At 44.4% G+C, this 24,032-nt stretch overlaps 1 protein-coding gene across 1 annotated transcript in view; it reads left to right on the top strand.

Moving 5' to 3' along the window:
• The window catches only part of LOC122811245 (kazal-type serine protease inhibitor domain-containing protein 1-like), a 210,194-nt gene that overhangs the window by 115,305 nt on the left and 70,857 nt on the right, over positions 1-24,032 (top strand). The window contains exon 3 of the mRNA XM_044082957.1: positions 13,214-13,361. Within this exon, the coding sequence (XP_043938892.1) occupies positions 13,214-13,361 (148 nt within the window). The remainder of the gene's footprint in view (positions 1-13,213; positions 13,362-24,032) is intronic.

Here is a 24,032-nt window from a genome sequence, read left to right as displayed (position 1 = left end):
CACCCTCACAAAGACTCACCTTTCTGCAGTGCATAACTGACTTCAATAAGAGTCTGGCTTTTCTGCCTGAAGACAAGGTCCTGTCGTAACAGGTGGTGTTTCTTTAATCTCCCAGGGAATGTCACTTCGACAAGAGAATTCCTAGAAATTTTTAGACTGTTGGCTTCTGTGATTTTCACTTTACCACCTCACTGACATCAAGATGAAACATTTCCCTCAACAACTCTTTTTCAGTAATTTATCCATGTAAGGACACACACACACACACACACACACACACACACACTTTAAGTACTTGCCTTCTTCTAACATCCTGGCAGTAGCACACATACTACCAATTAAACCTGACTGATGATTGGGAAGCCTAATGCAGGACTGTTTTTAAAACAGCCCGGTAATTTTAAGCAGTAGAATTTTTTTTCAGATCTCCTCAGAACTCTTCACATGGACAGAGTTCCGAGGACCAGGAACACAACAGGAAATCAACTATTAGTTTTAATTTAAAAATAATAGTTGACTGAGTTCACACATTTTTTTTTTCCTCTTTTTAGTTTCGTGGGGGCGGGGGTTGCAGCCCAGCGCTCAGTACCACAAGCCGCCCCTGGATCCTGGGCAAATCTGCATGACTGGAAGCTCAATATAGTGGTGTCCCAAGATCTATTTCAGATGTGGGGAATGCCTCTAATAGATCTGTTCAAATCTTTTCAAAACAGACAGCTGAAGGAATTCTGTTCCAGACGTCCTTGCAGTCATTAGAGAACAGATGCATTCTTGTTCCCTGGGAAGGGTATGTTCTTGTATGCATTTCCACCCTTTCCACTGATTCACAAGGTACTTATGAAAGTTCAAAGAGAAATGCCAAAGATTATTGTGGAGACCCCCAATTGGCCCAGGCAGTCTTGCTTCTCCCTGTTTATGGTATTGTTTGAAGGCAGTTACCACAAACTTCCTCACATGCTGGACCTGCTCACAAAGTCTCAGGGGAGACCGGTACACCCAGATTTTTAGAAACTTTAATTGATAGTCTGGATGATTCTATCTTGACTGTGCTTAGGCACTTGTTTCTTGAGGGTATGCAGCAGGTGTTAAAGGAGGCCAGAAAACCTGCTATTAAAACATCTTATGTTTACAAATGGACAAGGTTTTTTTTAAGTGGTACTTGTATGGAAACAGAAGGTCCACTGTGGTTAATATCATTCTAGTCTTGAAATATTGGTGTTTGCTACTTTAGAATGGCTTAGCATACGTGTCTATTAAGGTGCATTTAGTGGCCATCTCTGCTTGTCTGCCAATGGATCCACCTCTTTCTTTCTTTTTTTGGTAAAACAGTTCATGAAAGGAGTATTGCACATGAGACCCCCTCACAAGCAAATTTCTCCTTCATGGGATCTCAACTATGTTCCTGAAAAATTGGCATTACCACCTTTTGAACTGGCATCTCATGTTAATATCAAGTTCTTAATGTAGAAAACTCTTTTGCTTATTGCACTGATATCTTCAAGGCAAGTTTTGTGAGCTGCAAGCTCTGATGGTGGGACAACCTTACCCGATTTTCCACAGGGATAGGGTTGTGTTACACACTTTTACTTTTTCATTAAGAAAGTGGTTTCAGTCTTCACTTCGTATCAGTCTTTTAATTTCCCTGTGTTCTTTCTGGAACCTAAGTATAAGGCATAGACATTACTTTATACCTTGAATGTGCATTGGTAGCTTGGGTACTACCTTGACAAAGAAAAGTGCTTTAAGAAGGCCGAAAGGCTTCTTTTTTATTTTATTTTCTTATTTATTTAACATTTGTTTACCAGAAAAGTCCAACTTGGAATGAAGCCAATTTTCAGCCGAGGCCTGGGGAGAAATGCTCCAGATGCATGTATTTATAACATGGGAGGAAACTGGAGTACCCAGAGAAAACCCACATGAACGCAGGGAGACCATGCAGACTCTGCAGAGAAGGCCCTCCAGTTGAGAAATGAACCACAGAACCTCTTGCCGTGAGGAGCCAATGCTACCGCTGCACCACTGCGCTATCCAAGGCTTCTTACTTCCTTCTCTAGTGCAAAGAAAGGTCAACTGTCTTTAAGCAATTCATTACATATGGGATAACTCTCTGGTATTATTTTTTTTTTTACTACAGTCATTATGCTGAGGTGAATCCAGGCAAGGTAAAAGCACTTTTCACCAGGGCCTTTTCCTCATCAGTGACATTCTGAAAAGGAATGGACTCTAGAAGTTTTCAATTGGCAGCAACTGGGTTCTCCACCCTTACCTCTACGAAGCACTACAAACTAGCTACTTTTCTAGATCCAGTGAAAGCTTTGGTAATACCATTCCCCAGGAGCTCCTGGACCCTTATCCTTTCTCCTCCCAAGTTGGGTAATTTTTGGGACTCTACCCATATGCCAGTACGGCAGTGTGTTTGTTAAACATAGTACAGTTGTGCAAGTTCCACTTACTTGTAACAGTAGATGCTCACAGAACATACTGCTTTACTGGCAGTACACTCCCATCATCCCCTGTTTTGTTGGGTACATGTAGTTGGGTATAGGAGGTGCTGCTGCATTTGGTTCAGTAACCTTTTGTGGTGGTATGTGACATTTGGTATGGAACAGTAGGTGTTTGTAATGCTTGTGCTTCATCTGTTCTTCCTGTTAGCTATTTACATTATTTTTACAGAACAAAAAAACTAAATTAACATTAAACTGATGGAACCCAAACCCAATGGAGGCCTAAAGACTCAGTTTAAAACTTTATGAATTTATGACTAGCCAGATTATTCAGGATATAGGGTATCAGTTTAAATTAATCAACCACTCTTTGGGAATCCTGACATCACTATAAATAACAGACCATTAGATGATATAATTTTACTTATGCTGTAAGATAGGACTTTTTATAACACAATGAATGCTCAATGGATAAAAATAACTTCAGATGCAACCTTAACATGGAATCTGAGACATAACGTAAAAAGTTTTAAACTTTATTCACACAGTAGTTACCGTTAAGTTCTGGTGACCTCCTTTGATCAGAACAAGTAACAACGTTCCATCTGAGTTGTTGCTTTTCATTTGTCTTCAACCAGTGGGACTCGGATCCGGCATGGTCGCATTTCTTAGGATCAGATCCAAGCTCTAAGTTCCTCCCCTACCTATAATGCCCCCTGTCTCCCTCCTCCCCTAAGATTGAGTTTGCTGCCGACCATAATACCTTGGCCTAACACCTTGGCATTAGTATCTTGAAAGCACCATAGGGGAGACAAAAGCTTGCCAGAATAAGGCTATGTCTTATCCATCCAACGCACCACACAGCCTGCAAAAGGCAAGGGGAAGGAGAGAGGGATGGTTGAAGACAAATGAAAAGCAACAACTCAGATGGAACATTATGGTAAGTACATAACTTCTTTATCTGAAGTTGTTGTTTTCATTTGCTCTTCAACCTGTGGGACAGTCCCCCCAGCTACCACAAGACCCTGGGAAGTCCTCCTGGAGGGTATTCCAAAACACAGTGGAGCCAAAGGATGCTCTACCGCTAGACAGGAGATCCAACTTATAGTGAGCAATGAACGCATGTCCAAGTCGCTGCAGAACAAATGTCATCCAATGAAACCCTAGACCAAAAGGCTGCTGAAGTAGCTGTAGACCTAGTAGAATGCACCTTAATTTGACCAGGGGGAGATAAACCTTTGGCTGTATATGCCCAAACTATGCACTGGGAGATCCAACAAGCAATAATCACCTTTGACACAGGCTTCCCTAAGAAGGGCTTAGAAAAGGAAACAAAAAGTTGATCCAACTTGTGAAAGGACTTTGCTCTATGCAAATAAAAATGCAACTGCCTATGAACATCAAGCAAATGCAATTTACACTCTCCTTTATTCTGAAATTTGGGGAAGAAAACAGGGACATTGATAAGCTGATTAATGTTAGATTCCAATGCCACTTTAGGGAGAAAGGAAGAGTTCATGCGTAAGGACACTCTATCTTTGTGGAACACCATATACGGAGGCTTAATAGATAAGGCCTGAATCTCAGACACTCTTTTGGCTGAAGTAATAGCTACCAGAAAGGCTGTCTTCCAAGACAGAAACTGCAAATCCACTATATCTGCAGGTTCAAAGGGGGAATAAACCAAAGCTTGTAGAACTAGAGTAAGATCCCAAGGTGGTGTGGGGTCCTTGATTGAAGGCCGAAGTAAAAAGGTATCTTTCAAAAAGGCATTACAAAGCTTGGAAGAAGCTAGGGACGCCAAATTTTCTCCTATATGAAAACTGGAAATAGCTGCCAGCTGAACCTTAACCGTAGAGAAACTGGCAACCTGATGAAAAATATCTGCCAAAAACTCCAGAAGAGCAGGAATTGGAGCAGTGAAAGGATCCAAATCATGTTGGGATGTCCATATTGAAAAACGTTTCCACTTAATGGAGTAAACTTTCCTAGTGGACGATTTGTGAGCCGCTACCAAAATCTTCTTAACCGAAAAAGATAGCTCGGTAGTCCTAGCTATCACTAGAACTTGAGCAGACAAGCTGTAAGCTTTATACTTTCTAGATCTGGATGTGGTATCCCTGAGAGATGTGAGATCATATCCAGAACCAGATAAAATGTCCAAGGTGGACACACTACATGAGACCACAGAGAGGGGAGCCATACTTGGCGAGGCCAGATAGGGCAATGAGAATCACTAAGCTCCCCAGCCGTCGAGCTTTCTGATGAACTTCGGGATTAGGGGAAGTGGAGATAAGCATACAGAAGACCGAAGGGCCAAGCATGAATCAGAGCATCTCTTGGGGACTCCCCCAGAGGGGGGTGGGGTTCAGAGTGAAATACTTGCTGCACTTCGCATTGGAAGAAGAGGCAAAGAGATCACAGCAAGGCCGACCCCACTTTAGGAAAAGCTGTTCCGCTACTGAAGGATTCAGAGACCACTCAGGCTCAGCCGATTTGTTCTGATGCCTTATGTCTGCCAGGGGATTGGCTCAGAGGAACATCTGGCTCTGGGGAAAATCATGGCAAAAAAAGCTGAAGAGAGCCCAGGCTGGCAGCCAGGCAAGACTTGGCCCAGAGGCTCAACCGAGGAAGTGCCGTTGGGCGACCACTTCCTGGGCCTGTGCCAGTGCTTGTGCTTCTCCCTGTCCACAGACCTCGCAGCGGGAGGTTGAGTCCCAGAGGTCAGGGGGAGGAAGCAGGAGCAGCAGTAGAAGTTGAAGCAGGGGCCACCAAAGAAGGTGGAGGAAGGAGGCCCCCGAGGGTCAACTTGTTCCTCCTGTCAATCAACGCGCAGGGGTTGAACCCCATGCAGCTCGAACAGGTGGTGTCCAAGTGGGGAACCCCTAAGCAAACCATACGCAGAGTGTGGACCTTAGAAGGTGGAAGCTTCTGCCCACACCGTATGCATTTCCTGAACCCTGGCTTGGGGGTCTCAGCCATGGCATGAAAAAAAAAAAAAAAAAAAAAGCACACACACACACACTATCACAGATAAAAAAAAATAAATTCTTCCTAACAGGTAGAAAAGAATGATGCCTGAGCACAAGGAGAAGTAGAAGAAAAAGACAAAACATTTTTGAAAAATTACTCACCAGGCACCTGGAGCAATGGACCACGATGCTAGCTAGACATGCGGCAAACGAGATTTGAGGGAGGAGGGAGACAGGTGGCATAATGGGTAGGGGAGGAGCTTTGAGCTCAGATCTGATGCTAGAAAATGCGGCCATGTCAGATTCCTGCCAGATCCAAGTCCCACAGGTTGAAGAGCAAATGAAAACAAGTTCAGATCAAATGATTGAGTCATATGACTATTTAATCTTAAACTTTTAGTTATGTACTCACCATAACTTCAGATGTTTGGGATCCATCTCGCCTACATTCTGAACTGATGGGTTCGGAGCCGATCCCTCGGCTCCGACTCGGCACGCTTATGCTATAGAGCGAGGCCTCTAATTGGCTGAGCTATCTTTATCCCAGGATGCACCACCACTAATCCCCCAGATCTTGTTTGTCCGCATTCATGCACAACTTGGTTATATAACATTGTTAGATGTTTCAAGATGAAACAACAGGATTCGGACCTTCTGATATCCTCTGATCTCCAAGGAAGGGGGAAGGAGGGTGGGTTATTAGAATGTAGGCGAGATGGATCCCAAACATCTGAAGTTATGGTGAGTACATAACTAAAAGATGTTATGTGATCCTATCTCGCCTACATTCTGAACTGATGGGACAGCGTCCCTAGCACCTAAATCCCAGGTGGCTCATTGGAAAACACTCCTGAGCACTGTGGAACCAAATGAAGCTCGTCCTCTAGATGCCACATCTAATTTGTAGTGGGAAATGAAGGTGTGCGGAGAAGACCATGTAGCCGCGGCACAAATGTCACTAATAGCAAGCTTAGAATGAAATGCTACCGAAGTAGACATAGCCCTTGTAGAATGAGCCTTGTCAGAGGTGGTAAGCTCTTTGTTAGAATAAATATATGCTTGAGTAATACAGTCCCTGATCCATTTGGCAATAGTAACCTTTGTGACAGCGTTGCCCAACCTGTTATCTGCAAAGGATACAAACAACTGATCTGTTTTCCTTGTTTGTGTTTGGTCCTGTCTAAATAAAAACGTAACTGTCTGTGGACATCTAGTGTGTGGAATATGAACTCCGCTTTGTTGGAGTATTTTGGGAAAAAAAATGGAAGCTCTAACGATTGTTGTAAGCAGAAAGTAGAACAAACTTTAGGAACAAAGGAAGGATTTGGTCTGAGAGATACTCTGTCTTTATGAAAAACCAAGTACGGGGGTTTCACTGACAAAGCTTGAAGCTCTGAAACTCTTCTGGCAGAAGTAATCGCCACCAGAAAGGCGGTCTTCCATGATAAAAACTTTAGATCACATGTGGCTGCCGGTTCAAAGGGAAAAGAAGTCAAGGCGCGTAACACTATATCGAGATCCCATGAAGGTGCAGGATGAGAAATCTGAGGTCTTAATAGAGCAGCACCTTTCAAGAAGGTCTTACACAATCTGTTGCTCATTAAAGGTGGGTCTATGGATTCGTGAAAGTTAGAAATTGCTGCCAATTGTACTTTGGTGGTAGAAACTGAAGAGCCTTGATTGAAAAGAGAGGTCAGAAATTTTAGTACTTCTGCCACAGGAATAGAAATGGGGTCCAGGCCCCGGAGTTGAGCCCAAATAGCAAACCTTTTCCATTTGCTAGAATACAATCTCTTTGTAGCAGACTTATGGGCCGAAGATAATATATGCACAACATCTGGATCCAATGCATGACTCCTGACTATCGTCAGAAGAGGAGGAGCCAAGTCGTCAATTTTAAGGTGTGTAGGGACTGGTGGAATAGTCCCGACTGATGAACCAGAAGGTCTGGGACCTGGTTCAGGAACCATGGACCTTCCAGAGCATGTTTCCGAAGATAGGGGAACCACACTTGACGAGGCCAGTAAGGAGCAATCAAGATCATTTTGCTCCCCAAGAGAGATGCCTTTTGAATCACCTTGGGGAGGAGAGGAACTGGAGGGAAGGCATAAAGCAAGCCGGTGGGCCAAGGATGGACTAATGCGTCCATGCGGCTCTTCCCCGGAGCCGGGATTAGGGAGAAGAATTATTTGCACTTCGCATTCAGAGGAGTCGCGAAGAGGTCGCAACACAGAACTCCCCATTCGCTGAAAATCTGACTTGCCACTGTCATATTCAGAGACCATTCGTGAGGAGAGAGGATGGTTCTGCTTAATCTGTCGGCTATGACATTGGACTTGCCCGGTATGTGAGTAGCCACTAGGAAGCGTTTGGTCGAGACTGCCCATTCCCAAACTCTCATGGCTTCTCTGCAAAGAGGATAGGATCTGGTCCCTCCCTGTTTGTTCAGGTACCAGACAACTGACATGTTGTCTGAGTGAACAGCGATTACTCCCTGAGGGAGATAATCATGAAGGGCTTGAAGGGACAGGAGTACTGCCCTCATTTCTAGGATGTTGATATGAAGAAGAGTCTCTTCCGGGTGCCATATGCCTTGGACTGACCTGCCCAGGGAATGCCCCCCCCCCCCAATCTGGGAGGCGTCCGTGGTCAAAGTGGCCGCCGGAGGAGGAAGAACAAAGGGTCGTCCCTGATCCAAATTGGAGGGCACTAGCCACCAGCGCAGGTCCCGTTTGCAAGACTCCGTGATCCATATGAGGTGACTGAGAGGGAGTTCCTGAAAGGACCACTGGGCTGAAAGAAGCCACTGGAGGATTCTCATGTGCAACCTTGCCAAGGGGACTAGAAGAACCGTGGCAGACATAGATCCCAGTAGCTGCAGGACCATTCTGGCTGGGGCTTTGGACCTGGGAATTAAGGCTCGAACTTGATTTTGTATGGTTTGAATTCTGTCCGAAGGTAGATAGACCCGCATTTGGTTTGAGTCTATCTCTACCCCTATGAATCTTATTCGTTGAGATGGCCGCAACACAGACTTTGGCCAATTGAAGGTGATTCCAAGGGAATTGCCCAGTAAGATAGTGGCTTGTAGGCTCCGCAGAAGTAGATGCTTGGAGGTGGCAGTTAGGAGCCAGTCGTCTAGGTACGGAAACACCTGGAATCCTAGACTTCTCAGGTGAGCAAGTCACTACTACCAAGCACTTGGTGAACACCCTGGGGGCTGTGGTGAGACCAAAGGGCAGCGCACGGAACTGAAAATGACTGTCTCCTAGGCTGAGGCGCAGATGTCTCCTGGACGCTTGATGTACCATGATATGATAATAAGCGTCCTTGAGATCTATGGAGCACATCCAAACACCCTTCTCCAGCAATGGGAGAATGGTTTGTAGAGTGACCATTCGGAACTTGGACTTTCTGACTGAACGGTTTAGGATGCTTAGGTCCAAAATGGGCCTCAAGTCCCGGTCTTTTGGCACCAAAAGAATCTTGAGTAAGTCCCTAATCCGATCTGGTCTACGGGACCGGTTGGATGACTCCTTTTGCAGCAGCTTTGAAACTTCTGAGGCTGCGGTCTCCCGTTGACTGGGTGGCGGGTCCGGGATTTTTTTGGACTGAGGGATGGGGTGAGAGAATGGGATGGAGTAACCTCCGGCAATAATCCGAAGCACCCATCGGTCCTGAGTGATCCCTTCCCAGGCCTTCAGGTGCTTCGAAATGACCCCGACTGGCTCGAGCAGCACAGCCGGGCAATCCCTCAGGGACTATGAAAGGCTGAAGAGCCACGAAAGGACTCGCGGTCTCCAGTGTTGCGAGGGCCTCTGCCGCCTCTGGGACGGCATCTTCCGGATGAATTTCCCCCTCCTCTGCCTCTGGAAGGGGAACCTTCCTGCTGAGAGGGGTAAGGCTTCTGAGATCTACGGAACCACATTTTCCCTCCTCTTTAAGCCTTGGGATAAGGCCGAAAGGGAGTGGAAAATTGTGCCCCTACGGCAGTCAGAGTCTTACCCTCCTGTTCACAGCGGGTTAGTGTGTCTTTTACCTTGGGTCCAAACAGAGAGGACCCATCAAAGGGGGCGTCGGCAAATGAAGACTTGAAGGCCTCCGCGAAATGACACAGGCAGAGCCAGGCTTGTCTCCATAGAGCAATGCCTGTACCCGCCGCTCTACTCGCCCCTTCGGCCGCATACGAAATGAGCCTCATGGACGAGTTCAAAATGGACGACATTGTAGCCAGCTGAGAGCCAACCGTCTGGGCCAGCTCCTCAGGCAGGTTACCCAAGAGGGTATCGGATAGTTCCTTAATCAGATCCCTCTGAAATCTGGTAAAGTGCGTCAGGTAGTTCAAGGACCTCAGTGTAAAGGCCGCTGAACTAAGGGTGCGCTTTCCATACCGATCCATGCTCCTAGACTCCCTATTAGGAGGATGGACGGATGTAGAAGCCTCTGCTACATCTTGCTGGGTAGCAGATGCCACCACCAAAGCATCTACAGCCACACCTTTAGTAAGGAACTCTCTATCAGGGGGCGCCGAGAGAAATTTGTTCGGACGAGCAGGCACCGGTTCCACAGAGTCTGGGTGTTCCCACGCCCTTCGACAGATCAAATCCAAGAGCTCGTTGAAGGGCGGAGACACCCAGGAGGCGGAGGGCTGAGCCCCGAAGGCCTTCAGCAGAGGGAGGTTTGGACTGCCAGCCGCCTCACTGTTTTAGGGCTTCTAGGATGTCTGCAAAGGAGACATCATCCGAGGACGACTTAGGGGACCCCTCTGCATCATCGAGATCGGTGTCGGATGTCAAAGACTCATCAGGGGAGTCAACGTGCTTCCTCTTGCACGACCTTTTCCTGGGGGGTTCTTCCGAAGAGGCTTCAGAAGGACCTCCAGGAGGGGGAGAAACCCCAGCGAGGGTAACCTGAGGCCCAGGGGCTCCACTGTCTAAAGACAGGGGGACTGCCAACGACCCAGTCTCCGTATGCAGGGAGGCAGCTGGGGAAACCGTGGAGGTAGCCAAGGAAGATTTGGCTAAAGCGCTCCTCAGCCCTGAAGGCGGGACCACCAGAATCCTGGGAGGGTCCCCTACTCCCGCCGCCGATGCACCAAGAGGGAGACTTGGGACCGAGAGCATCAATCCCGAAGCCTCCCCCCCAGGGCCGAAGGAAGAAGTCCGTGTACTGAACTCCGACCCAAGAGCCGGAGTTGGAGCAAGGGTCGGGCCCGACCCTAACACCTCCACAGGTTCCACCAGCACCGGCTCCAACGGTGCCAAAGCTGTTGGAGGAGGAACCACAGTAGGGGAGTGGACCATCGGCTCCGAAGCCAAATGGGCTGGAGCCGAAACAAGCTTTTGGAACACCGGAGACTGGAAGAGTCGAAGGAGCACCCTGTCGATGTCCGAATCAGACATCTTGGATGACCTAGAGGATACCGATCGGGCCCAAACCGATTTCTCCATCGGCTCTGAAGGGCTCGGGGACCGGCTCCGAAAGGACTCAACAACTATCGGCTCCGAGGAAGGTTTCAAGGAAATTTCCCTCGGTGCCGATAAGGACTTCGGCTCCGAGGGGGAAGAATCTGAGCCGGTAACCCTGATCGGCTCCAATATCAGTGGAGCCGATGAGGGTGACCCGCCTCTCGATGCCCCAGACCTCGGCTCTGAAACCAGAGGGATCGAGGCAGACCGTTCCGACCTCGGCTCCGAAGTCCGTGGAGCCGATGGAGAAGTCTGCTTGGATTTTTTAGCAGTCGGTTCCGACTGACTGGTCGGAGCCGATGCTTTCCTCTTTTTAGAAGGAGACGGAGAGAAAGATAAAGCCTCCTCGAAGGAAGGCTTGAGTAATCCCTTGAGGATTAATTTGTTTTTCCTCTCCTGGAGGACTCTCGAAGAGAACGCGTGGCACACACTACATGACTCTTGTAAATGCTTAGCACCTAAGCAATAGACGCACGAGGCGTGGTCGTCCGTTATGGACATTTTAAAACCACACCTCGTGCATTTCTTAAACCCGGAGGGTTTGTGTTCTTTAGACATAACTATCTAAGTGAAAAAAAACACTAAACTTTAGTTAAATACCACAAGCTTAACAGATAAAGTTTAACAAATATAACAACAAAATATATTTTATTTATTTATTTTTTTTTAAACTAAACAGTTAGTAGACAAAAAACGAGATAAAGAGAGTCAAGACCCTCTAACTTAAACGAGTACTTGACCCAAGAAGATACACAAACAGTAAAGTAACAGGGGAAGGCCCCTCTAACTAAAACAGGAAACCTTCCCTGACTGAAAAAATCACGAATTTATCAACAGAAATTCACCAATCACACCAATATAACAACAATAGCTGTTAAAACAGCTTTTGGGTTCAAAGTGAGGAAATTTGTGACAGGAAAAAGCCTAATAAATAGTACTTAGCCCAGCCAATGTTGAGACCACGTCTAAGCTTGATAGCGGCAAACGAGATCTGGGGGATTAGTGGTGGTGCATCCTGGGATAAAGATAGCTCAGCCAATTAGAGGCCTCGCTCTATAGCATAAGCGTGCCGAGTCGGAGCCGAGGGATCGGCTCCGAACCCATCAGTTCAGAATGTAGTTTTATTATCACTTTGATTAGTGACAGGGTGATATATTTAACTTATTAAACCCATTTTCTGAATTATTAGACAGATTATCTTTTATTTAGAATGTTTCAGTGTTGACTGGTAGAAGGATTTGGTTGGTTATCTGCAAGTCTCTACTTTTCTCAAAATGTGACTATCAAACTTTTATGATATCTCATAACTTAGTATATACTTCATAAACTAGCATCACTTATTATTTTAAGTACTCTTGTGTTCATTCTCTCCAAGCAAAGTTGCAGAAATTTTATATTTTTTGAGTTACTCCAAAACTGCTGCAATATGGTGAAAATTCCTCACGATTGTGCATGCAAATTGCAAATGGTTTAATTGCATCTTAGATTTGCCAAACCTCAATATTAATCTAGAAAATACTATTATTACTTGCATAGTCTCTGCCTGGAATTAATTTTATACTGTTAGAGACTGAATCAACAAGGTTGTAATACTCGGAAAATTTAGAATTGTTTTATTATGAAAGCACTGCATTCATGAAATTTTGCATTAAGATTTAACAGATTAGCCAAAAATACAAATATTTATGGAAAAATGTACACAATACATGTACTCTAACTTTTTGAACTTAAATATGGCTTTCCTTGTTAGTCTTTGACCACACTACACTGCTAAATAACAAAACAAAATTGGAACCTTCACTGAGCAATACCCTGAAGAGAGCTGATCATCACCTTACTTTGCCACAATCCGATTTGCTACGGTCATTACAAATTAATGTGCTGCTATATCACAACATGTAAAGATCCTCTGGATGTGTAGTTGCTATTTTTATAGCTTTCACTATTTGCTGTTTGAAAAACCTCAACAACATATATTTACAAAAAGAATTGTCACAAGTCCTGCGGTAGGATATATTTACTAGGCTGAATTCATCAGCCCTGATATGTGCATATGGTGTGGGGGCAGTCTGAGTAAGGGAAAGGCTATTCTCTAGTAAGACAGCAGAGTATGTTCTCCCTGAGGTGCATTTAATGTGAGGGAAGTATGACCAGGGATATGCTGTTCATACAGAAGATGACAGTGTCTAATCACATGTGACATGATAACAGTGCGACTGATGTCATAAGTGTAATACATTTGTGTGTGTTTTCCCTCATGTGCAAGTGGTAATACAGCGAGGTGAATGACAAGCCTATGTCTGTATCCTTAACTAGTCTCTTTTTTTAGTCAAGAGGAGGTCCTCTGAGGTATGAACTTTCTAGCTGGCTGCAGATTGAAAGAGTCAATGAAAAGGATATGGGTGTATACTACTGTTCAGCGCACAACAAATATGGCAGTGTAGCAGCCAAAGCAACTCTTCTGGTTACTGTGAAAGGTACGTACATGGATGCAATTAGGCTTTTTGTAATAGCTGCATTTCTTATAATGTCTTTGCAATGTAGAAAGGAACTGTGTGACGCCAATACAGATATTAACCAAAGGGGAAGGGGACCATAAACATATGTAAATACATGTAATAAGGTAGAGGAGGAATACATTTTTAAGAAATGGTATATAAGATATGAGAACAGTTGGATATGTAGTTATGCTTGAAGGGGAAATGTTTCATAAATGTATTCTTCTAGCCAAGAGCTATCTACTGTTCCCCTACAGTTACTTGTGTCTTTTGGCTTTTCCCAGTTAGGGGTCGCGACAGCGGAACTCCGATCCACTAATGATTGGCAGTAGATTTTTACATGCCGAGTTGCCAGCCCTGATGCACAACCTTCAACGAAGGTACGCCCATTCACGCATGTCTCCACACAGAAGACGTTCTAGCTGAGAATCGAACCGGACAATGTCTTACTGTGTGGCAACAATGCTACCGCAGCACCACCACCGCAGATGTTCCCCTACAGTTACTAAGGTGTCAAATCCAGAAGATTTAACTGAGGAGAATAAAGTGATCTTACTCACAAAACTAAAAAAATGTTTTTTTTAACTTGTATTTACTAACTACAAGATCACATAACCATAGAAAGGGATAAAGCCAAAACAGAAAATAAATGATTGGCAGCATGCAAACAGAATTAACACTGGATGTGAATTCCTGTGGAGAACAGCAGTCAGAAAACACATATGTAGTTACTAGGCAAGTGGTCAAGGAGACCCCTGAGCAGCCAGCAGTTTCCCAACTGCCCTGAGTGCTACCTGGTTAACTGACTTGTTCAGAGTTCCATAATAGGCAAATGGAAGCTGAGGGAATTGAATCCTAGACTACAGAAATTAACATATTAGCAGCTTATGGCTTCAATCCTCTGCACTAACTGCCATACAAGGGACATGATGACTGTTAATGTCATGCACTTTGCAGCTGATGGAGTGCAGAGTAATGGGTAGCTATTCACCCATGTTTCCTTGTTTCACTGGTCACCTTTCTGTTGCCTTTATCAGGAAGACATCAGGTACGCTATGACAACAGTGGGGATTAAAGAAGTTTATTCTATTCTCCCGCTACCTGAACTACGCAAGATCTCTTCAAGTGACCACAAAGAGAAGGTAACGAAGTCTTAGGGAAGACTTGTGTCCCTTTATTTATAATGGAGACTACAGTCTTACTACAACAATGAAGCACATGACCAAGAAGGAATTCCAGAAGTTCAGATCCATGTTCTAACTCCACCCATCTAGATGACAGGCTGTATCCTCCAGTGCTTTTGTATATTGTGACTCATGCAAGGTTCATACTTGGAAAAAGAAAATAAAGACAGAATGGTAAACTGGTGTGTGTGTCTAAGAAGGGTCTGTTTTGGGGAAAAAAAACACATTTGCTCAATACCCAGCCTTTTCTCTCAGTATTCAACAGTATAAGACAACATTTTTAACCACAGGACAGTTACACTTAGGCTTGGGTAGTGTGTTTTGCCTTAAGACTAACTCACCAAAATGTAATCATGTTTAGTGTATCTTCTAAAGTAGCATCAAAAGTGGTACTCTCCCACTTCTTTTATAAGGGCTTCGCAAGTCATAAGTAACTGTGTAATTGTTAGAAGTTATACCTGTGCTTTGGATGAGTCTCTCTTTATACTGCCATATGTAGGAGGGTTAATCACCTTTTGATTTGGAACAATACTGTTGTGGATCATACATTGATTTTGTCTGACTACCCTAAATTTGTGAATTATTTGTTGTGATCGGCCAATGCTAGGCCATTTTCACATAGGGTTCTCCATTAATAGTTGCCCTAGAGAGATACCGATGCTACTTTAGAAATCATTCCTTGAGTAATGAAGTTCCAGAGATAAAACATAGCCCTGTATTTGTGACCAATTATTATTTATTTATATTTGTTAACTAAGAATGTCCAGGTGGAAGGTCAAATTTTTGATGAAGTCCCAGGAAGATAACACCATGAAAATAAACAAGAAAAAAAGCAAGCTACAATAGATATTATACAGGCAACAATACACAAGCACTGCATAGTTCTAAATACAGTACTACAGAAAATTATACACGTATATTTGTTGTGTGAATTTTCAAAATAAGATATCGATAGAAATTAGTAGCAAATGCAGCAAGTGAAAAGGACTCATTATACTTAAACTGGGTGACAGATTCATAAGTTGCAAAGGAGACTACATAGCAAGGTGCCTTAGTAAGAGAATAAATCACTAAAGTGGTGCCACAACTGCATAACCAGTAGTTACTGAGCTGAGAGGTCAGAGGGGATTTGAATGTTTACTGGCAAGTCTTACCTTAGGATGAGGCCTATTCCAAATTTTAACATTTCAGGTGGAAAACACAGAATCACCAAATTTATTGAAGGAAAATGGAATATGGACAAACTAGTAGGTGGATTGTTTAAGGATTTCTGGAGAGGCCCTTAGATAAGGATGGGCAGTTTGAATAGTGGAGAAGCTTTACAGCCAATCATAGCTCTGGAGCAATAAGGGAGTAATTATTTTCAAGCCAGCCAATATCATGCAGCAGTAGCAGATCCAAGAATTTTCAAAGGGTGGGGGGCACGCACTTTGGAAAGTAGATCAGTGGGGGGGTTGCAGAAAGTGGAACACTGGGAGAAGGGGCTGTGGAAAGCTCACCTTAAGATGCTCTGACAGCACATGTGAAAAGACAACAAAATCTGTTGCACATCACTGTGTTGTGGTTGTGATAATGAAGGTAGGTAACTGCTATCCAACACATAGCCAGTACCAGTTGTTTCAATGCATACAAGGGTGAGGTTTGGTTAATTACGGCAAGTCAAAGTCCCTTCCATATTGGCATGTTTGCATAAGCAATATGATAGACTAGAAAACTGTCCCAGTAAAGGCAACATAACAGTAAGTACCATAGTAAATACAAACAATGTTTTTAAGTAAATAATGATTTCTACAAAAACAGTGAATAATTAAAACCAGCACAGCAACTTAAGGAATTACATGGCAAGCAAAAGGCAAGCAGATCTACTTAGGCCTCCACTTGTGAGGGTCTATTCTGGATGTGCAGAATGAGTCTACTGCTGTGTTTTGCTCTGACTGGATAAATGTAACCTGAAGAGTAAGACACTGCTGGTTAGTCTGCAAAGGAAACCCTGCCCACCCCCCTGCCTTCTTATCTGTTTATCTTTCAGATCACTGGGGTGCTCTCACTTATCACTAATAGGAGTCAAGGAGTCCACGGTTCATTTACAGGTTTTATCAGGGCCAAAATTTTCTTGAGATTTATGCGCTTCTGCCTGAAGTGAGGCTCCCACATGCACACCTCTCAACTGTTTAGATTTTTGCAGTATGTCCTGATTTTTGCCTCATAGTTTTGGTCTTTTCCATACAATGAGGACTGAAGGTACTAAATAATGACATATATTTGAGTTTCAGACTTTATATCCTTCAGAAAATAAATACATTTGTTACTCTTGCAACTTATAATAGCAATACTTAAATTAAAATGTGTCCCTATGTTGGGGCCTTTGTTCCCCCATTATTTTAGGCTTTGTCCAGGCTTCTTGCTCTAAGAGGTTGAAAGGTATGCCCATATGCCCTGGACCTTCATACCCAAGTAAAATCTGAAGTGTCTGCTGTGGCCAACTGAGCAAGAGAGTGGGGAGAAGAGGGGTGGCCTGGATTTATTAATACTCAATCGACCTACCATACGAGTTCCTTTAGGATGAAACGAAGAGGAGAAATTGGGAAGGATAAAAGATGAAGTTGCTAGATGCAAATTGAATTTATGCACCATTGGATTTTCCTCATGGGGATTCCTTGTCCTGTGTGAGCAGATAACATTGAGGAAATTTTTGGTAATTGCCCCTGACAAGATGCAAACTGGATCATTAAAATGGAAGAAACCACGTTCACACAGAATTTTTAGAAGATTTTTTATAATGGACATATAATGTGTCAGATTTAAGAGGAGGAGATGTCAGATTTAAGAGGAGGAGATGATAAAAAAGAAGTTATGTCTTAGCATAACGTTCCATCTGTGTTGTTCATCTTCTTTCATTCATCACTGATGGGTTTGGTTCTGAGACCTCGGAACCGAGTCGCCCTATTACCAAGCTTGCACCAGCCAAAAAACTCTTGAGCTAAGCTTCTACCCAGAATTCCCCTCTCCCTGTTACCTCAGATTGAGTTTGCTGTATACAGAAAAGTAAAGCTGAGGCCACTTCTGCGCAAATGCCCTAGTACACCATTAGGACCCAAAGCATCCCCAAGGGGCCTTTGGCGGGGGAAGAAGGGTGGGATGTGATGAATAAAAGAAGATGAACAACACAGATGGAACGTTATGGTAAGACATAACTTCTTTATCTGATGTTGTTGATCTTCTTTCCATTCATCACTGATGGGACATAATCCCAAGCTACCTTGAGGTCCATGGGCGGCCCTTATGGAAGAACATTCCCGAGTACCACTGAGCCGAAGGCAGCTCTCCCTCTGGAGACCAGGTCCAATTTGTAATGATTGATAAAGCTATGAGGTTTAGCCCAAGTGGCTGCTGCGCAGATATCATCCAGGGAAGCCCTGGAATGGACAGCTACAGATGTTGCCATAGATCCAGTGGAGTGAGCTTTAACCTTTGGTGTAGGTTCATCTGTGAGGGAGTAGATAAAACGAATGCAGTCCCTCAGCCATTTTGATAACGTAACCTTGGAAACAGAATTTCCCATTCTAGGCCCAGAAAAGTAAATGAAAAGCTGCTCAGATTTACAGATAGGCTTGGTCCTGTCTAGGTAGAATCTCAGTTGCCTATGTACATCCAAGGAATGCAGGCAGTACTCTCCTTTATTGGAAACATTCAGAAAGAACACAGGTAGAGCAATGGTCTGGTTAATGGAGAAATGAAAGACAACTTTGGGGAGGAAGGATGGGTTCATCCGGAGTGATATTCTGTCTTTATGGAAGACCAGATAGGGCTTCTTGAAACACAATGCCTGTAGTTCTGTGACCCGTCTGGCTGACGTGATGGCTACTAAGAACAAAGATTTCCAGGACAAGAACTTTAGGTCACATTTCACTGTGGGTTAAAAGGGGTTTTGAGTCAAAGACTGAAGGACTAAAGTGAGGTTCCATGGTTCCACAGGCTAACAGGAGGCCTGATGTGAGAAGTTCCATTGAGAAAAGCTTTATATAGACATAAGGAGATGAGGGGAATGCCATCTACACCACTGTGGAAATTAGAAATTGTGCCAGGTGTACTCGTACAATAGAGGCAGAGGCTCCATTATCAAAAAACTTAGTCAGGTACTGCAGCACTGCAGTCACTGGAGCTGAATACAGGTCAAGCATGTTATCCTTAGACCAGATAGAGAATCTTTTCCATTTATCCTGATATAGTCTTCTGGTGGATGGTTTATGAGAGGCCAGAATGATGTCCCTAACAGGTGAGGTAAGATTAGCTTGTCTGGCAACTAACAGAAGTGGAGAAACCGTTAGCTTGAGACTGGACATATTCGGGTGGCACAACCCTTGGGGGTGAGAAATCAAGTTTGGACAAGGGTTCAGAATCCACGGTGGGTGCACTAGATAAGGCCGGAGGAAGTGGATCCAAACTTGTCAAGTTCAGAATGGAGCTATGAGGATCACCTTGCTTCTCAACTGAAAAGCTTTCTTTAAGACCTGTGGGATAAGTGGGATGGGGGTATAAGCACGAAGAAGTCCTGTGGGCCAATCGTGGAACAGAGTGTCCCTCAAGGACTCCCCCTCCAGGGGGAAAAGGGCGAAATAGCTGCTGCACTTGTTCGATGGGGAGGCAAAGAGATCGCAGCAAGGCTGGCCTCAATGGCTGAAGATTTCTGTCACCACCTCAGGATTGAGGGACCACTTGTAAGGCAGGAGGATGCATCTGCTTATTTTGTCTGCAATCACATTAGAGCTCCCTGGGATATGCGTTTCTATCAGAAAGCGGTCGGAAGCCATCGTCCACTGCAAGAATGTCATGGCCTCTCGACATAGGGGGTAGAACTTGGTTCATCCTTGCTTGTTGATGTACCAGACCACTGACATATTGTCTGACTGAATTGCAATCTTCCTAGAAGGGAGAATCGGGTGAAATACTTGCAACGCTAACACCACCGCTCTCAGTTCTAGAAAGTTAATATGCAGGTTGGCCTCTAGGGTGGACCATGTGCCTTGGACTGTCTTTCCCTGGAAATGGCCCCACCACCCAATCAGGGAAGCATCCGTGGTCACAATGGCTTGGGCTGGGGAGAGTGGAATGGGTGACTCCAAAGTTCTACATTTGACCTCATTTACCAAAGAAGGTCCTGCTTGCAGGAGTTGGTTATATAAATCTGGGAACTGAGAGGGTGATAGTTTGGGAACCACTGTGAAAGGAGTAGCCATTGCAGGATTCGCATGTGCAGCTTCACAAGAGGCACTATCAGAATTGAGCTGACATGGATCCTGGGGCCTGAAGAACCTCCCTTGCTGCAACTTTTGTTTGACAGAGAATCACCCGGACCTGGAACCTCAATTGCTGGACTCTGTGGGTTGGGAGTGACACTAGACAGGACGGGGTATTGAACATTGCTCCAATGAATTCTATTTGCTGCAGAGGAGTAAGGTTTGACTTCTCCCAGTGTACTGTTATGCCCAAAGTTTCTGCCAGAGAGAGAGAGTGTAGTGCAGGGCTGTTACCAGCAGATGCTTGGTGGGGGCTGTGAGGAGCCAGTCATCCAAATATGGAAACACCTGGAATCTTTGTAGTGTCAAGTGAACTGTGACTACTGCCATATACTTTGTGAACACTCTGGGGGCTATAGAGAGACAGAATGGCAGGGCACGAAATTGATGGTGACTGGCTCCCAGCCGGAAGCGAAGTAGACTCCTGGAGCATTTGTCCATTTTGATGTGGTAATACACATCCCTGAGATCTCTCGAGCACATCCAATCCCCTTCCCTTAAAAAAGGGAGAATAGACTGAACCATGACCATCCGGAATTTGGTTTGGGTGACAGACTTGTTTAAGCTGCTGAGATCCAGAATGGGTCTCCAGTCCCCTGTCTTTTTTGGCACTTTACCAGAAAGGCTCATCCAGACTCGGCTACACTTTGCTGTGAAGGAAAGGTTAGTTTGCTTTTATTTTTTGTATTACTGTATTGTCTTTCTATATTTTGAATACTGTAGTTTGTTTTCTTTACCTTGTGTTTTGCTTGCATTCTGTTTTAACAGCATATTAAAACTTCAAAAGAGACCACAGCTCTCTCTGTTCTGAGTCGGGCAGATTTTTTTCCCGCCCTCCCAGCCATTTAAGTTGTCTTGTTAAATACCACTGTCTTTCTAGTTGCCCGCCTCTTATGTTAATCTGACCATATATCTCATTTCTCTCTACTTTCACTGGCTTATGTGAGTAATCACAAAATCATCATTTTTGAAATCCCACCCCTTCAATTATTTAAATTTATTGGCCATCCTACAGTATTTCATAGTACCAAAATACAAAAGTGACCACCCCTTTCAATCCATCTTGCTGTTTTAAAAATAGTAACTCTCCACTAAACCTTAACTTTTTAAACAGGTAAAACTCAAGTTACCTACTTTCACATCTAACTTCTCTAGTGCACACTGCAGAGTGCATTATTTTCAATCTTAACTTTAAGCATCCCTGTGACTAGCACTTTCTCTAATACCTGCTGGAAAGCACTAGGAAGCCTAAAACTCATACAAACACTGAACTCTCCTTGTTAACAAGGATAAATTAATAGTAGGCACTAAACAGCCTATAATTGCAAAGTACCTTGCTAAGGAAACAGCTCCTATACTTAACAAAGAAAAAAAAAAAAGCCCCAAACCAGGCATGTCCAAGGGTCAGCTTCCGGTGATTTCTCCTGTCCACCTGGTGAATCTGGGCATACTGGGGCAATGCAGCAATTGCCTCATGTACACAGACAACCCTGTCCTCCTACCACCCAACACTACAACCTGTGAGAGATGCACTTACATAGCCAAAATGGAAGCAAAGCTCTCTCCACCTAAGATTGTGCTAAACAGTCAAGAGGAGAAGGTTAACACCCACACTACACCTCAAGCAACACATAGCCCTTCTAAACCCGCACCACCAACACCCACATATAGCAACACTAAATCCACATATGCAGAGGCCCTTAACTGTAACCTGCCCAAGCAACAAAGACCTCTGAAGCTGAAACGCAAACAAACACCAATCACAACAAATGTGTCACATAGTTCACAACACCAGTGTGCCACCCAGCAACAGCCCCTAAGGCAAGACAATGTACCTAACACTTTAGTCATAGGTGACTCTATAGTCCGGCACACTGATGTCCCTCTCACCAGGTTGAATAAGGAGAAAATTACAGTCAGCTGCCTGTCGGGTGCCAGGATCCGCCACATAACGCATGCACTCAAGTCACTCCACAACAAGTACAAATATGACTCTGTCATTATCCATGTTGGAGTGAATGACTTGAGACGTACCTCCCTGGACTACATGAAAAGAGACATGGAAGAGCTCTCGGATCATGTGGCCCAGGCAGGTATGACCCTAGCCCTGAGTAGCATCCTGCCTTCACCCAGAATGATGCCAAAATATAAGGATAAAATGATTTACTTCAACAACTGGCCAAGCTTATGGTGTCATTCAAAGGGGATCCAGTATCTGTCTGCCTGGGATGACATGATTGACAGACCATGATGCTTTGCCAGAGATGGTCTGCACCTGTCACCCCTGGGATTCAGGTTACTGGCTAAGGCTCTTGCCACCCCTATAGTGCCTTTTTTAGGCAAACTTCAAAGGACAAAACCACCACCGTAACAGGTACAAGCATGCAAAATCTGAAGGTAATGCTACTCAATGCTAGAAGTCTAAACCTCAAAATGCACTCCCTCGAGGCACTCCTAAAAATGGAGAACATCGATATCTGTGCAGTAACTGAGACCTGGTTCAAGGCTCCAGAGAGCACCCCTGCAATACCAGGCTACAACTCTTACCACACTTTTCAGCCACCAAACCAGGACCGAAACACTAAAGTTGGGGGAGTGTCAATATTCACCAAGGATATTCACTCCACCAGGCTAGTTGACCAACACAATGTGTCTGAAAGTCTCCAAGTGCAACTAACACTAGGTAAGACTGCAATCCAAATTGTAGCTTGCTACAGATCCCCCACCATACCCCAAGATTCTCACTACACCTTTCTAAACATATTGGAAAATATTAAGATAGAACCAAACACCCTAATACTGGGTGATTTTAACTACCCTGCCATTAACTGGGAAAACTACTCATGTCCCAAAACCTTTGCAACGGTTCGTGGAATTCAGAAATTCGAACGCCCTGGATCAACTAATCCATAGTCCCACCAGGGCTCCAATATCCTAGACCTGGTCATTACCAACATGGGAAATCAATGCTCCATACCTATGGTCACCCCTCGTTAGTCAGGTCTGACCATAAGCTAATCACCCATAACATCCACATCCCACCCCACCCCCAGTAAAGAAACCACCATAAAAAAACTTCTCCAAAGCCAACTTCATGCTACTCAAGTCAGAAGTGACAAACTTCATGACACCCATGCAGATGCGAACTGAAAGTTCAACTGCTGAATCCTACACTAAGGCACTGTACGAACACATCCACTCATGCATGAATCATGCCATCCCAAATAGAACCAAAATGCTCTCATCCAAAAAAGGAAGCCAATCTGGTGGTCCCCTGCCATAAACAAACTTTACAACAAAAGGAAGAAACTTTTGCAGAAAATAGGAAAATCCCAGGATGCAAAAATCTTCCTTACTAGCCTCAGTAAGAAACTGAGATGCCTCATAAAATTCTCCAAAGCTAGTTACGAAAATAAAATTGCCAAAGATTCCAAAGACAACCACAAAGCATTCTATAACTATGTCAAGAATCTAAATGGCAATGCTCAGATCTGCTCTGAGCTAAAACAGAATGGCATTAAATATACTGATCCGAAGGATATTGCCAATATCCTGGCAGATCGATTCAGTGCCAACTTCACCTCCCTCTCACCCCCTAAATGGCCCATCTCAATACCGGAAGATTGCCAAATTCCAGTAATAACGGCCACACAGGTACAAAACGTACTCTCTAAAGCCAAGAATACAGCATCCATGGGACCAGATGTACTACATGAACTACAATATGAACTGGCACCTCACCTAAGTGTCATGTTTAATCATAGCCTCACCTCAGGTTTCGTGCCCACTGAGTGGCGCAGAGCTACAGTTATCCCAATCCACAAGGGGGGATCCACCTTGGATCCCGGAAACTACTGCCCCATCAGTCTGACAAGCCTTATCTGCAAGGCCATGGAGCGTATTATCATGGAACTTATAAACAAAGACATTGGCAACCTTCAAACACTGGACCCCACCCAGTTTGGGTTTGTGAAGGGCCGATCTTGTCTCCTGAACCTGATTGACTTCTTTGAATCAGTCTCCAGAGCCATGGACAAGGGTAAGGTGGTCCACACAGCCTATCTAGACCTTGCCAAGGCCTTTGACACCATCCCTCACTCTGGAATCATAGATAAACTTACTAAGTTGGGCATTAATCCCTATGTCACCCAATGGGTTGCTAAATGGCT

Source organism: Protopterus annectens, chromosome 9.part0 (assembly GCF_019279795.1).
Source record: "Protopterus annectens isolate FY-2018-M chromosome 9.part0, PAN1.0, whole genome shotgun sequence".
Classification (NCBI taxonomy): Eukaryota; Metazoa; Chordata; order Ceratodontiformes; family Protopteridae; genus Protopterus; species Protopterus annectens.
This window is presented reverse-complemented; position numbering and strand designations above follow the sequence as displayed.